General features: G+C 50.6%; 1 protein-coding gene across 7 annotated transcripts in view; it reads right to left on the bottom strand.

Moving 5' to 3' along the window:
* Nucleotides 1-15000, bottom strand: part of myo16 (myosin XVI) — a 109817-nt gene that overhangs the window by 25866 nt on the left and 68951 nt on the right. For 6 of the 7 annotated variants that reach the window (XM_081720514.1, XM_081720516.1, XM_081720515.1 and 3 more), the window contains 12 exons: nt 14245-14350; nt 13582-13699; nt 13023-13170; nt 12259-12367; nt 11130-11247; nt 10435-10506; nt 9173-9314; nt 8128-8200; nt 6040-6195; nt 4751-4951; nt 4550-4625; nt 3399-3577 (listed from right to left, as the gene is read on the bottom strand). In XM_081720514.1, the coding sequence (XP_081576640.1) occupies nt 3399-3577; nt 4550-4625; nt 4751-4951; nt 6040-6195; nt 8128-8200; nt 9173-9314; nt 10435-10506; nt 11130-11247; nt 12259-12367; nt 13023-13170; nt 13582-13699; nt 14245-14350 (1498 nt within the window). The remainder of the gene's footprint in view (nt 1-3398; nt 3578-4549; nt 4626-4750; nt 4952-6039; nt 6196-8127; nt 8201-9172; nt 9315-10434; nt 10507-11129; nt 11248-12258; nt 12368-13022; nt 13171-13581; nt 13700-14244; nt 14351-15000) is intronic. The other variant, XM_081720513.1, reaches the window with a different exon arrangement.

The raw sequence follows: 15000 nt of genomic DNA, 5'->3' as shown, positions 1-15000 counted from the left end.
AGTAACGTGGCATTTATCAGTGTGTGTGTGTGTGTGTGTGTGTGCAGGACAGAAAGATCAACAGCAGGCTGAGGAAAGGTGTGAAGGAGGTGAGAGAAGAGAACGTTAAAGGAGGAGGAGATGAGGACCTGGGTCAACACACACACCCACACACACACACAACCACACACCCACACACACCCACACACACAACCACACACACACAACCACACACACCCCCACACACACACACCCACACACACACACACAACCACACCCACACATATACACACAACCACACACACACACATACACCCACACACACATACACAGCCACACACACACACATATATATACACCCACACCCACACACACACAACCACACACACACACACATATACACCCACACACACACATATACACACACACACACACATATACACACCCACACACACACAACCACACACACACACAACCACACACACACCCACACCCACATATACACACACACACACACACAACCACACACACACACATACACAGCCACACACATATATAAACCCAAATACAGGCACACGCACATACACACACCCACACACCAACACACAACCACACACACACACACACATTCACGCGCACACACACGCACGCACCCGCACGCACGCACACACCCACACACATTCACACCCACACCCACACACACACCCACACACACACTGAGCTTGTGTAATGTAGTACTCCAGCCCCACATTTCCATGCACCGTTGGCATAGAAACGTCATCTCTGACGCCAGGTGAACTGAGCTAGTGAGAATGAGACTTTAAACTATAAAATAAAGTGGATGGGTCCGGGCAGGTGGGTATCTCCCCTCTTACCACTCACTTAGCCTCCTATTCTAGTTTCATTTTTTCATTCTGGTGTAGGCACATATGTATGGATGCCCCCATTCTCTCTCTCTCACACACACACACACACACACACACACACACACACACACACACACACACACCCAGAACCAAGCAGTGAAGCTTTGGCAGATGCCCCAATTCCCAAATTCCCCAGACACCTCCTCTTCCCAGAATGCATCCCAGGACTCTCTCCTCACTCCTCTCCACTCCCTCCGACCAGCGCTGCCCAGACCAAACCGGACCGGTTCCGCCTTGACATTCCCACCACAAGAAAAGAGGTCAGAACTTGACTTCATATCGCTGTTGCCATGGCACTGTCTGAGAGCACGAGCAGCTCTTATGTAACAGTCTGAAGGCGTCTGTGTTTCTCACACCGCGGCTACGGGGGGGTCAGTGCCTGATCTGCCTCGCGCCGGACACGAGCCAGCCGGACAGTCCAAGTCCGCGCGTCAGTGCAGACAGTGCCTCTGGAAGCCGCCGCCCACTGGGGGCGGAGCCTATACAGCGTGGCCCTGAGCATACGGTGCTGGAGGGCATAGAGGATGCGTCAGGAGGGTGGGGTAGGGATGAGGGGTAAAGGGCGGAGGGTGGGGTAGGGATGAGGGGTAAAGGGCGGAGGGTGGGGTAGGGATGAGGGGTAAAGGGCGGAGGGTGGGGTAGGGATGAGGGGTAAAGGGCGGAGGGTGGGGTAGGGATGAGGGGTAAAGGGCGGAGGGTGGGGTAGGGATGAGGGGTAAAGGGCGGAGGGTGGGGTAGGGATGAGGGGTAAAGGGCGGAGGGTGGAGGGTGGGTAGGGATGAGGGGTAAAGGGCGGAGGGTGGAGGGTGGGTAGGGATGAGGGGTAAAGGGCGGAGGGTGGAGGGTGGGTAGGGATGAGGGGTAAAGGGCGGAGGGTGGAGGGTGGGTAGGGATGAGGGGTAAAGGGCGGAGGGTGGGGTAGGGATGAGGGGTAAAGGGTGGAGGGTGGGGTAGGGATGAGGGGTAAAGGGCGGAGGGTGGGGTAGGGATGAGGGGTAAAGGGCGGAGGGTGGAGGGTGGGTAGGGATGAGGGGTAAAGGGCGGAGGGTGGAGGGTGGGGTAGGGATGAGGGGTAAAGGGCGGAGGGCGGAGGGTGGGTAGGGATGAGGGGTAAAGGGTGGAGGGTGGGGTAGGGATGAGGGGTAAAGGGCGGAGGGCGGAGGGTGGGTAGGGATGAGGGGTAAAGGGTGGAGGGTGGGGTAGGGATGAGGGGTAAAGGGTGGAGGGTGGAGGGTGGGTAGGGATGAGGGGTAAAGGGCGGAGGGTGGAGGGTGGGTAGGGATGAGGGGTAAAGGGCGGAGGGTGGAGGGTGGGTAGGGATGAGGGGTAAAGGGCGGAGGGTGGGGTAGGGATGAGGGGTAAAGGGTGGAGGGTGGGGTAGGGATGAGGGGTAAAGGGTGGAGGGTGGGGTAGGGATGAGGGGTAAAGGGCGGAGGGTGGGGTAGGGATGAGGGGTAAAGGGCGGAGGGTGGAGGGTGGGTAGGGATGAGGGGTAAAGGGCGGAGGGTGGGTAGGGATGAGGGGTAAATGGCGGAGGGTGGGGTAGGGATGAGGGGTAAAGGGCGGAGGGTGGGTAGGGATGAGGGGTAAATGGCGGAGGGTGGGGTAGGGATGAGGGGTAAAGGGCGGAGGGTGGAGGGTGGGGATGAGGGGTAAAGGGCGGAGGGTGGGGTAGGGATGAGGGGTAAAGGGCGGAGGGTGGGGTAGGGATGGGGTAAAGGGTGGAGGGTGGGTAGGGATGAGGGGTAAAGGGCGGAGGGTGGGGTAGGGATGAGGGGTAAAGGGCAGAGGGTGGGGTAGGGATGGAAAGATGGAGAGAGAGAGATGGAGAGATGGAGAGATGGAGAGAGAGATGACGAGAACGAAAGAAACGGGTTTATGTCGTCATAGTCATTTTGAAGGAGTAGAATAAAGCAAGTGGTGTCTTCAGATTCAGCGGGACACGTGATACAGCGGGACAAGTGATACAGGGGGACGTGATTCCCAAGAACAGCTGGCTGCTTCCATGGAACATTGGAAAAGTGTGTGACGGGATTTGGGGTAGCACAGTGTAAATTAGGGCATTTCTCACGGATGAGCTAAAAACAGCATCGCTCACTACAGCTCACTACAGCTCACTACAGCTCAGGAATCGTCCTTTTGTTCTGATTTGTCTGCTCTCTGGCCAGCGTTGTGGTGTTGATGACCCAGTCCTCTAGTGTTTGATGTTTAAAAGTATTGGGTTCACAAGGGTGTGTGTGTGTGTGTGTGCGCCTACATGCTACAATACATTTTTTGCACAAATCCCAAGGTCACAAGCGAGTGCTGCTTTCCAAGCGCATAACCGCTCAGACAGGAGACTCTTTCCTCATCTCCCGTTACTGAACTGAGGTCCTGACAGGGTCACCACTAGGTCACCGGAACAAAGTGGGAGCTGACACCCTGCCGCCTGAACACAGAAACCAAGAAACAGACAAATAAATAAATACCGAAACCACCTAGAACCAGAAGTACCTTGCTGAACTCCAGGTGTTTCTGGTCGTTGTGGGCATGACAGGCCACGCCGGGTCTGAGCAGACCGGGGCCTCGGGGCGTGTGCGCCGACAGCCTGCGGTGCTGGATCTCGGGCCCCAGGGTGCCCGTCTGCGTCAGCCTGACACGGAACAGCTGGTGGATGAGGATGTTGTCACTGGCTGCACGACCAACAGGAGGGAGACAGAGAGGAAGATTAATGCCAACGTCTTCATCATCTTCACAGCTTCATCGTGCCAGGGCTACCCGGCTCTGTTCAGTACCGAACAGACACACACACACACACACACACACACACACACACACACACACACACACACACACACGCACATACTCTCACACATGTACACAAAATTACACACTAGTACACACACATATGTGCACACACACACGTGCGCAGACACACACATATACACACAGACACACACGCGCATGCACGCACATGTACATATGCGCGAGTGCACAGACATGCGCACACACACACTTAGTGTTCAGTTCAGAAGCACAGCCCTATACAGCAAACTGTGTTCTTACACAGCTGAGGAATGCTGGGAACCATCTGCGATTTATTCCACTGAGAAAGAATCTATGAGTACGGACGAGGCTGCAGTGTGATTTAATATTAATACTGCACACACAGGCCAGACGAAGACATTTCAGCCTGGACCTGAAAACATCCCAAACAATAATAACCATTGTTAACCTCGCAAGCACCCTCCATACATGCATGCATGAGTGAGTGTGTGTGTGTGTGTGTGTGTGTGTGTGTGTGTGTTCTTGTCGTAATTAAAATGAACTGCCATTAGAATTGACGCATGTACTCTACCGACAGCAGAACAACCAACACCCAGGGCACTTAAACCAACAGAGAGAAAGAGTGTGTGTGTGTGTCTGAGCTCTGCCCCCTGACCACACGATCCTCCCCACTCATTCATCTGGAATCTCTTTGATATGTGTGTGTGTTTGTGTGTGTCTGAGAGAGAGCCAGGGAGAGACGCACACACACACACACACACACACACACACACACACACACACACACACACACACACACACACACACACACATACAGAGAGAACAAAGGGAGCGTTCCTTCCAGCCGGAGTTTGGCCGGACCACCGCGTGGCTCTTACATTTGAGCACAAACAGGATGTTTTGGGGCAGAGTGTCCCTGTTCTTGTCCAGTGAGCCTGTCAGGTCGTAGCTCATCTGCAAAGCCACACACACACAAACACACACACACACACACACACACGCACATCTTCAGCACCTCCACGTCCAGTACTTTGGTTCCGAATAAGAAACAGAATTGGTGCTGCGTCTGGGCGGCTCACCCTCCCGGCGTAGTGTGTGATGGAGAACACAGGGCCGTGGTCCTCGGGCGGGGGGTTGCCGTTGCCGTCCTTGGTGGTCAAGGTGACGGGGTCGGCGGGGGTTGAGTCCAGTTGCCCCTGGAGCCTTACGTACAAGCTCAGCTCGGATGGCCTCAGAGACTGACTCTCCTCATCCAACACACAGAGCAGGCTGTGAGGCTTCTGCACACACACACACACACACGTTAGAGCTTCAGGCTTCACATAGAAATGTTGTTGCATCATCAGTCTACAATACAAACCGAACCCTTACTGCTATTTTTACTGTACCTCTCTCCCTCTCTCCCTCTCACTCTCTCTCCTGCTCTCTCTCTCCCTCTCTCTCTCTCTCCCTCTCTCTCCCACTCTCTCTCTCCCTCTCCCTCTCTCTCTCCTGCTCTCTCTCTCTCTCACTCTCTCTCTCTCTCTCGATTTCCAATAGACACCTTTCTTCTGTTCACTCCATCTACAAAGTGGGAGCTGAGTGCTATAAACACACACCATATGGAAACATTCACATAAACACACACCACTACTTTGTCTCATATGTTCCAAACATGAACCCTCAGGCCATAGAACAGGACGGCCCAGGATGGCTATTAGCCCACCGACAATAATAGCACATTGTAGGAAATTGTGTGTGTGTGTGTGTGTGTGTATGTGTGTGTGGCAGTAGGAGTGTGTGTGAGTAACAGAGCTGAGAGGTAGTGTGTGTGTGTTTATGTAAATGTTGACTTGTAACCTCACAAAGGACTGATTCATGCTTTTGACTCACAAAATATTACATTTCCAAAAGGTCTATCAGCGTCATCACCCCTAAGCTGACCTTCAATACTGCAATGAGGTCAATATGTGCGTGTGTATGTGTTTGTGTGAGTGTGTGCTCGTTACTGCTATTCTTTACCTGTTGTTTGTTCTAGCACTCAGGAGTCTGACTGATATGTGCAGAGCCTGACAGAGAACACGCCACCAGTCCCTGATTTCTCTCTCTCTCTCTCTTTCTCTCTCACTTCAAGGTAGCTTTATTGTCATGACTGCACCAGGTACAGTTTTGCCAAAGCAAATAATTTGGAACCGAACATGACAATTGCCAAGATAAGAGTAATACAAACGTCAAATAAATAAATGAACAGGAAAGAAGGGACAATAAATGAGGATAAACCAAATACGACAGGACAGCTTTAACAAAACTACACATATTCATAGGATGAGTGTTATTTTCATACGGTGTGAGGCACGGTGGGTGTACTGGCGTGGAGAGAATTACTCACTACCTGGTAGAAGTAGTCCAGAGCTGCAGGCTGGTCGGCAGGGGCGCATCGCGTCTCCATGGCAACCGCCTCCTGCAGACATTCCTGCTGTTCTTGCTGGAACAGCACGTCTGTGGTATACTGATGGATGCGCTCACTGACCATATTAATGCACAGCTACACACACACACACACACACACACACACACACACACACACACAGAGTGATTAACTACAAATACAAATGATGCACTAATATTTAAGAGTGCTGTGCAGGTCTTCACATGACCATACAACAGACGTTAAGGTTTCATCTGGGAGCTCACAGGCTCTGTTCGCAAACACTACAGTAATTACTTCATCATGATAAGGCGCAGACACACACACACACACACACACACACTTTTTCACTACTTCACTGGGGTCTCTCTCTCTCTCTCTCTCTCTCGAATTCAATTCTATTCAATTTCAGGTGGCTTTACTGGCATGACTACACCAGGTACACTTCTGCCAAATGAAATAATGTGAAACTAAATAGAAATAAAAGTATTGAAGTAATAAAAACAAATTATAAATGTAAAAAAAGAATAAAAAAGACAATTTATAATAAACTATATATAAATCAATAATATAAATAATAACGTGTTACAGAGCTTATGTGTGCTTTGCACTTCTAGGCCCCAGCAGTGATCCCTGCTATTTCTACAGTATTCTAGTTCACTGGTATGTTGGACTCTGACCTGCTGTACTGTACTAGGATGTGTTCTGTGAGTAAATGACAAAGCACTTTGTAAGTCATTCTGGATAAGAGCGTCTGCTAAATGCCGTAATGAATGAGAAAATAGAAATGATATATAAATATATAATAAAATACATGGTAAACATAAAACAAGATAACAATAAGATCAATAATAAGTACAATGACATTTATCCTGTTAATATATTTATTATTATATAGTGAGCTATTATTAAATAGAGAGAGGTGTGGTGGGTGTGTTAGTGTCACTCTCTCTCTCTCTTTTAGAAAGGTCAGGACAGTGAATCCCTGTCGTTTCCACACAAGCACTTCAGCATCCCATTAAGGAAATGAACAACTGACATGTCATTACCCCTCACACACATCAACACATAGGGACCTCCCAGGGGATTATGGGTAAGCACCTATGTTGTCCAGAGCCACTACTAATTTACACCTTTCACTCAAGACTTACACACACACACACACACACACACACACACACACACACACACAGACAGAGTGATCAGCACTGCACCTGCACTGGACCACAGCCTGAGACCCAATTCACACACATACGTCCAAACGCTGCATTAGAGAGACTCTAACACTCCGTATTCGGTTTCTGAGATGACCACAGGTCCTCTCGTGGAATTGTTCAACCCTGAACTCAAAGGCCTCAGACAAACATCCTACCCTACAACACTGCTGCTAATCACAGCATAAACACACGCGTTTAGAGTGCCACGGCAGCGCTACACAGCCCCAGACATCGGTAAAACAGAAGAGTCACGTCTAGTCACGTTTGATGTTTGATGTTCTCAGACAATTCCAGATGTCTCGTGACTAGCACCCATTACAGAAGCCCATGTGTTAGACACATTAGGTCAAGAGTGCATGCAAATATAAGGTTCAGTATTTCCGGTTTGTTTGTAAAGACCAGTTAGGCAAGACGCCCTTTCACACTGGCGGTTTAGCGTGAGGATCTTAGTCGAGTCCAAACATCATTCACGTCACAGCGCTTCAGGTGAGCGGTGTGTTTCCAGAAGCACAGCACACGGCACACCCAACGTAAATCAGCCCCGAGCCTCCTTGTGTCGTGGAGGTGAAGATGTTTTGGGACGCAGACCAGCGCCGGAGGTGGGGGGAGGGCAGAGGGCGGAGGCCGTGCCCACGGCCGCGGGGGCTTGCCAACGTGTCGAAATGGTTGCACGCACGGTGGGAATGAGCGGGAAGGTTTGCGGATGTACAAGTTAACGTCGCTGGAGTAAAGCGCATGCGTGCGGGACAGTACAAGCCGCGTCCTGTGAGGTGAAGAGCCTACCACTACGGGAATCAGCACAAACACCAGCACGTCACGACCTTTGACTCACCTGCTCAAAGCTGCTTTTCTGGAATTTCTCAAAGCCGAAAATGTCCAGGATGGAGATCTCGAGGTCAGGGTCCCTGCATACACACACAGGAAGAGCCGTGGTTCAGCCAGACACACACAGACACGCGCGCACACACACACAGTCACACACTCACACACAGTGTTCCGAACACTTCGTCTTATATTATGTATATAATGTTATCTTCTCGCTCTCTGTGATTTCTGCTGAACTCTCATTGGTCAGTAATAAATTCCCTTCTCTCCTCATTAGTGACTGTCGGCCCGTGAACTGCTGAGCGAGGCAAAGTCGGAATGCCACTGCAGTGAATGAATATGTGTGTGTGTATTTGTGTTTGTATATGTGTGTGTACATTTGTGTGTGTGTGTGTAAGACCACTGTTAAGCCTCAGGAAGGCATGGAAGGCCAAATTCTATTCCCAACTGAGACCCTTAGGCAGGAACCCTGAGCGGGGAGCTAACGTCCAGCCTGGACCTGCCGTGGCGCTCTGTGCCTCCCCGCTGTACGCATGTCCTTCTTGTTAAGTACACCAGTGATCTACATCGGGCACAAACAAAAGATGTGAGTGTGTCTGAAACTTTGCCCTCCGTGTGCGTGTTCACGCGTGTTAGCGCATGCCCGGGATTGCGGGAGGTTATTCAGCCATTAGCCATGCCCCCAGCGTGATAACGATGACTAGAGGGAGGGGCCAGGTCGGGAGCTGTTCCAAAGCTCCGCCCTGGTCCGTGTGGTCAGCAGGGCTGGGGGAAGGGTGTGCTGACTCCTCCTTAGCCCTCCTTACAGCTGGAGGGATTGGTCAGGGATTTAAATCTGTGTAGGTAAGCAGGGAGTCGTGGTGGGGGGCTGTGTGTTCTGTATCTAGTGTTGCAAGGAATGTGCTGAGGTATACAACACACACACACACACACACACACTACTCGTGACTTACTCTCCCGCCTTCTTACACATCACTGTATTTATTCTTTTTTGGCTTGTTTTCCACTTTATTCGGGTGGTGGGATGAAGACTCGTGAGCTGTGACACCTACCCAGGGTTCTCCTCTGGACCTTGGAGACAGCCGTTGATGGTATTGACCAGGAAGCTGAACAGTCTTCCATAGAGGGCCTTGGCCAGAAGATCGCGCTGGTAGTTGGACATCTCCACAGTGTGTCGACGGGTGATGACATCACCTGAGCGAAAGCACGACAAGGTGAGGTTTATGGGGGGCCATCTACAGCACTAGCCTACGGCGCTGACCAGTGTGGTTGCCATGGTGACTATCCGCAGTGGCCTTTTGTGCAGGGGCACGTTCGTGATGATCGCGAGGAACGCTTTGGCACCGCCGTGCTGCTCTCTGAGACAGCGAGAGATTGAGAGGGGACATGATGTCACTGTGCGTGATCAGGGTCTCACACACACCCTGCCATTAGTCCACTTCCTGTAGGAGCTGTATGACACATACAATACTGTAAAACAAACTGTACAATTTCTTTTACACACACACACACACACACACGCACGCGCGTGCGTGCACATGCACACGCATAATACAATAGAAAACAATTGGGTCATTATCACACAAACCATTCCCCATTTTGTCTAACTGTTAGGAAGAGACAATAGGACTACAGAGATGAACAAGAGACAGTGAGCAGAGACAGGCAGGAAGAGAAACAGACAGTGATGTGTGTGTCATTTTAGGCTGTAGGTCAGTGTGTTTGCAGCGTGGATTAGGTTAAGGGTCAGAAACAGTGTCACACGCTTCTTATAAAGTGAGACAGACGCGTCACCACATCACCACGGTGTCACGACCTGGGAAGTGTGCCAGTCCACACACACACACACACACACACACACACACATACACACACACACACACACACACACACACAGCCAAGTGCGCACGCTGTAGGCCACCAGGGCTTGGCCGTCAGTCCAGAGATCCTCCCCCATGTCCCTTGGACACTACAGCCGGGAGAACCCCAGTGCTGGGACGCTGTCCTCTGCTCCGGACGCCCGGAGAGGGGGACGTCCAGCATGGAGGCGGGGTGACCCTTCACTCAGATGTACACATGACTGCAGATGGGTGTTTACATCACAGATGCAGAGACCTGGCACAGGCCACTGATACTTAGATCTCACACACACACACACACACACACACACACACACTCCCCGTGTTGGAGAGATGATGTTCTGTTAATAGCGCTTCATTTTACAACACGTCTGTGTCTCCACACTGCTGCTGTGCAGTCTCATCTCTGCTGCTGACCCCACAACCTTCCCATCAACCCCCACTACAGAGTGTACCTTTGAAATACTGCACATCAGAGGTGAGTGCACAGGCCAGGTCTCCAGGGTCCACCTGGAGCATATCAGCCACTGTAAACACACAAACAAACAGAAGGTCTTACTGATCCACAGAGCTTACTGGAGCGGGGTGTGTGTGAACCTGAACACCAGGGCCTGGGTGCTCCCCCACACACACACTCCCTTAACCATCCCACCATGAGACAACAGCTGTGTGCTGTTAACGCTGTAGCTGTGTGTGTGTGTGTGTGTGTGTGCGCGCTCGCGCAGCTTCATGGGGACCACTGTGACATCAGAGAAGGTGAACTCATGTATTGTTAATAATGACCACATTGTGAGTTCGTGTGTGTGTGTGTGTGTGTGTGTGTGTGAGACGGGGAGTGCTGATGTCACTTGTTTATCGTGGTTCAGGTCTGTACCGTGGTACGTGATGTGTTATGTAAAGAAGAAGGCAAAGGCAGGACAGGCGTGCGTGTGTGTGTGTGTGTGTGTGTGTGTGTGTGTGTGTGTGTGTGTGTGTGTGTGTGTGTGAGCGAGAGTTTTCCATTGCGTACGGATTGCCTGCTATTAGACCACAGTAGAAATGATGTAAACAAGCCAGGCTGGTGGGTGTGTGACTCTCTCTGCACTCCCCCCCCGGCCAGCTGCACGGCCGTCGCCCCCTGCTGGCCGCGGCGCACCACCGCACCGCTCACCTTTCTCTAGCAGCTGCAGGTCAGACACCAGGGCGGCATCAGCGTCGGTCAGGGTGGTGAAGCGCAAGTCGCCCAGGTGTAGCAGAGCTGACAGGACCACAAACAGATTCTCCACCTCCTAGGGGATATGCGCACACAGTGGGTGGTCAGGGTGTGTGTGTGTGTTTGTGTTTAATCTACTCTACGCTGGGTTACAGACCAAGGCTCTGTGAAAGAGTTCAGCTAACTCTGTTTACACAATAATGGGAATTCAGATGAGGCGCATCCGTTCAGAGGTTTGCGTGCGTGTGTCAATTTTAACCAGGACAAACCAAGATGCCAGTTTTAACACCTATCCCACACCATCTTTATATCACTCCTCTGTGCTCCCACCGCTTAGGGTGGAACTACTGTCCTGTCCAGCTCACGGAAACACCAGCAATGCGCTCTAAACCTCGGCACGCTGGATGGAATTTCCCACCTTACACAGCTATAGGCAGATTTCAAAGATGTGAAGACACACACACACACACACACACACACACACACACACACAGGTGGAGTGAGGCTGTGACGTCAGTGGCGTCAGAGCCTCTGTGGGTGTTGTGTGTTATTAGCTGGTAAGCCATCCGTCTGCAGACCTGTGCTAATGGAGAGGTCTTACCAAACTCTGACTGTAAACTCCTACAACACAGTATAAGAGCATGGCTAGAACTACTGCCAATGCCCTAGGCAACACACACACACACACACACACACACACACACACACACACACGCACACACACACACGCACGCACACCTAAAAACCGTCTGTACTAGACACTTAAAAACATACACAGCGTTTCCTTGGAGCAGACAGTTGGGTGTTAATGTGTCCAACACTGTGGGGGTGATAACTCATCTCTTTATGGGTACAACAGAACCAATGTAGTGAATATGTGTGCAAATGTAATGTGTTAATGAGTAAGCTGAATTGACCACTTCACCTTCTTATTCAACATAAAACTCTTCTCTTCCAAACGCACGCACGCACACACACACAGCGCACTACAAACACTGCATTTATGCAACACAAATGTACCATGTATGTGCATGTGTTTGTGTGTGTACACAGCAATTGGTCGGTATGTAGAACGTAGAGTCTGTACCGGTTTCCTGAACTCCAGTGCACACAGAGCTTGTTTCAGGGCTGCCAACTTTTCTTTGCCTCGAGGGCAGGCAGACAGGACTTCACTGGGTTCCACTGAGCTCAGGTACCTAAACACACACACACACACAATAATTCGAACGTAGTTGGCAGAATGGAGGGATATGGGCACCGACAACCACCTCTGTAATCCCACGACCAGGATGGACCCAGACGAAGACGCCACAATGACGAATGGGACTGTTGCCACATACTCTGATTTGCACAAAACCTGCTTTTTTCTAAGTAAAAGTTCACACACACACTCTACACACATTCTACACATACTCTACAGCCTGTCACCTGGTTCTGGACTCAAATTACAAAGTCAACATCAATCAGCACATGGAGCAGTGGAGTGATGGCCAGAGAGTGATGGCGGAGTTTACAAAACACACACACACGCGCACGCTTACTCATGGGTGAGCTTTCAGAAACACCTCCAGGTCTTTGTGTGAGGTTGTGAGTGCTCTACAGTTCAGTTTACTATAAATGGACTCTGATGACGTTATGACCTTTCAGTGACCTTTCTGACAGGTGCTCTTGTTAATGGTTAATTGAAATCAAGGGACAACTCTGTGTGTTTGTGTGTGTACCTGTGTGTGCGTCTGTGAGAGTGTGTGTGTGTGTACACCTGTGTGTGCGTCTGTGAGAGTGTGTGTGTGTGTGTGTACCTGTGTGTGCGTCTGTGAGAGTGTGTGTGTGTGTGTGTGTGTGTGTGTGTACCTGTGGGCTAAGATATTGTTTAGGTACAGCCTGCTTTTCTCTTCAGCTGAAAGGCCATTAGCCATCAGGTAGAACACGTTGAAATTCAGGTTCTGCTGATCTCTGCTGATGACTCTGGTCTTCTCCAGCATGTAGGTGTACACACGTGCTGGACACACACACACACACACACACACACACACACACACACACACACACACACACACACACACACACACACACACACACACACAACCCTTAATCCCCCCAAACAGGACACGCTACAGACATCAGGATAGCTTCGGCTACACTATAATAATAAAGCGCGAGCTATCCCACACCTGCGGACGCCAAACACGGTTGTGTTGGAGTCACGGTCTGTTTAAGTCAGCACTGGGGCTTCCCCAGATGTGGGTGCAGTTTGCGGGAGGCAACTGAGTTATAAATGGAGCGCTGGCGCCCTCTGGAGGACAACCAGCGCCACTGACACACCACAGGAGATATTCACAGTGCAGGCTGAGGGAGGCCGTCTGTGGTGGGTGGGGGTTAGTGGTGAGTGGGGTTAGTGTTGGACACACACCTCTGAGCAGGGTCCTCCTCCTTCCACAGAACTGCAGGGAGAGCAGCTTGATGTAGCGGCTGGCGTTACAGTTCATCGGCGTCTTAGCATGACCAAAAGCCTCCAGGACGGCATTCGCCTGAGTCACCGAGACAGAGAAAAGGAAACCTGCACAGTGGCACAACTACTCTGAGCCTTGATGGTTTCAAAGCTCAGACACGCTGCACCACCAGGTGGCGATATGACACTGCTGACCCAAAGGCATCACTGCTGAAACCTGCATGCATTCACGTTCATGTGAGTGAACCGAGCACATTCTGCTTACAAGATCCCGTTTAGAACATTCCGCTTAGAACATCCCATTTAGAACATTCCGCTTAGAAAATCCCGTTTAGAACATTCCGCTTAGAACATCCTTGCAACAGCTCCACAGGTTCAGTACAAAGACTCCGCCCAGTTCCCTCTACAGCCTAGCTCCTGACAATCCTCCAGTGCGGGAGTACAGGGTTCGGCACATCCACACACAGCACACACAGTACACGCTGCAGATAAAGTGTTCCCAACCCACACGGGGAACGCCGGCACCAGCAGGGCTCCCAGCGGCCCATCTCCAGCGCTCCGGGAGGGTGAGCAAGCTGAGGAGAACTGGAAGAAAAGTGGCCCAAAGGGACAGAGAGGACTCACGTGCATCATCTGTGCCCCTAAGATGAGGTCTTTATGGCAGGATCGAGCCGCCAGGTGTTTCAGGATGTGTTTACAGGCCTCAGATTTCCCAGAGCCACTCTCCCCACTAAATACATGGAGGGAAGAGAGCGAGAGAGAGAGGGGGAGAGAGAGAGGAAGAGAGGGGGGGGAGAGAGAGAGAGAGAGGGGGAGAGAGAGGGAGAGAGAGAGACATTATATTGTATCTGTGAGGCTGGTACAGCAATATCGAGAATAAAATGTGAGATTTGTCTGGATTAAGAGATGTAGTTGTGAGAATAATCTGGATTAAGAGTTATAGCTGTGAGAGTTATCTGGATTAAGAGTTACAGCTGTGAGAGTTATCTGGATTAAGAGTTATAGCTGTGAGAGTTATCTGGATTAAGAGTTATAGCTGTGAGAGTTATCTGGATTAAGAGTTGCAGATGTGAGAGTTATCTGGATTAAGAGTTACATCTGTGAGAGTTATCTGGATTAAGAGTTACAGCTGTGAGAGTTATCTGGATTAAGAGTTATAGCTGTGAGAGTTATCTGGATTAAGAGTTGCAGATGTGAGAGTTATCTGGATTAAGAGTTACAGCTGTGAGAGTTATCTGGATTAAGAGTTATAGCTGTGAGAGTTATCTGGATAAAGAGTTGCAGATGTGAGAGTTATCTGGATTAAGAGATGTAGTTGTTTTAATTTAACACACACACACATGCTCAAACACACGGGTCTGTTCTAAGAAGACTACAGAA

The sequence above is a fragment of the Electrophorus electricus genome, chromosome 9 (assembly GCF_041902795.1).
Source record: "Electrophorus electricus isolate QZ-2024a chromosome 9, ASM4190279v1, whole genome shotgun sequence".
NCBI lineage: Eukaryota > Metazoa > Chordata > Actinopteri > Gymnotiformes > Gymnotidae > Electrophorus > Electrophorus electricus.
Note: the sequence above shows the minus strand (reverse complement) of the source record. Positions and strands in the feature narration are given on the sequence as shown.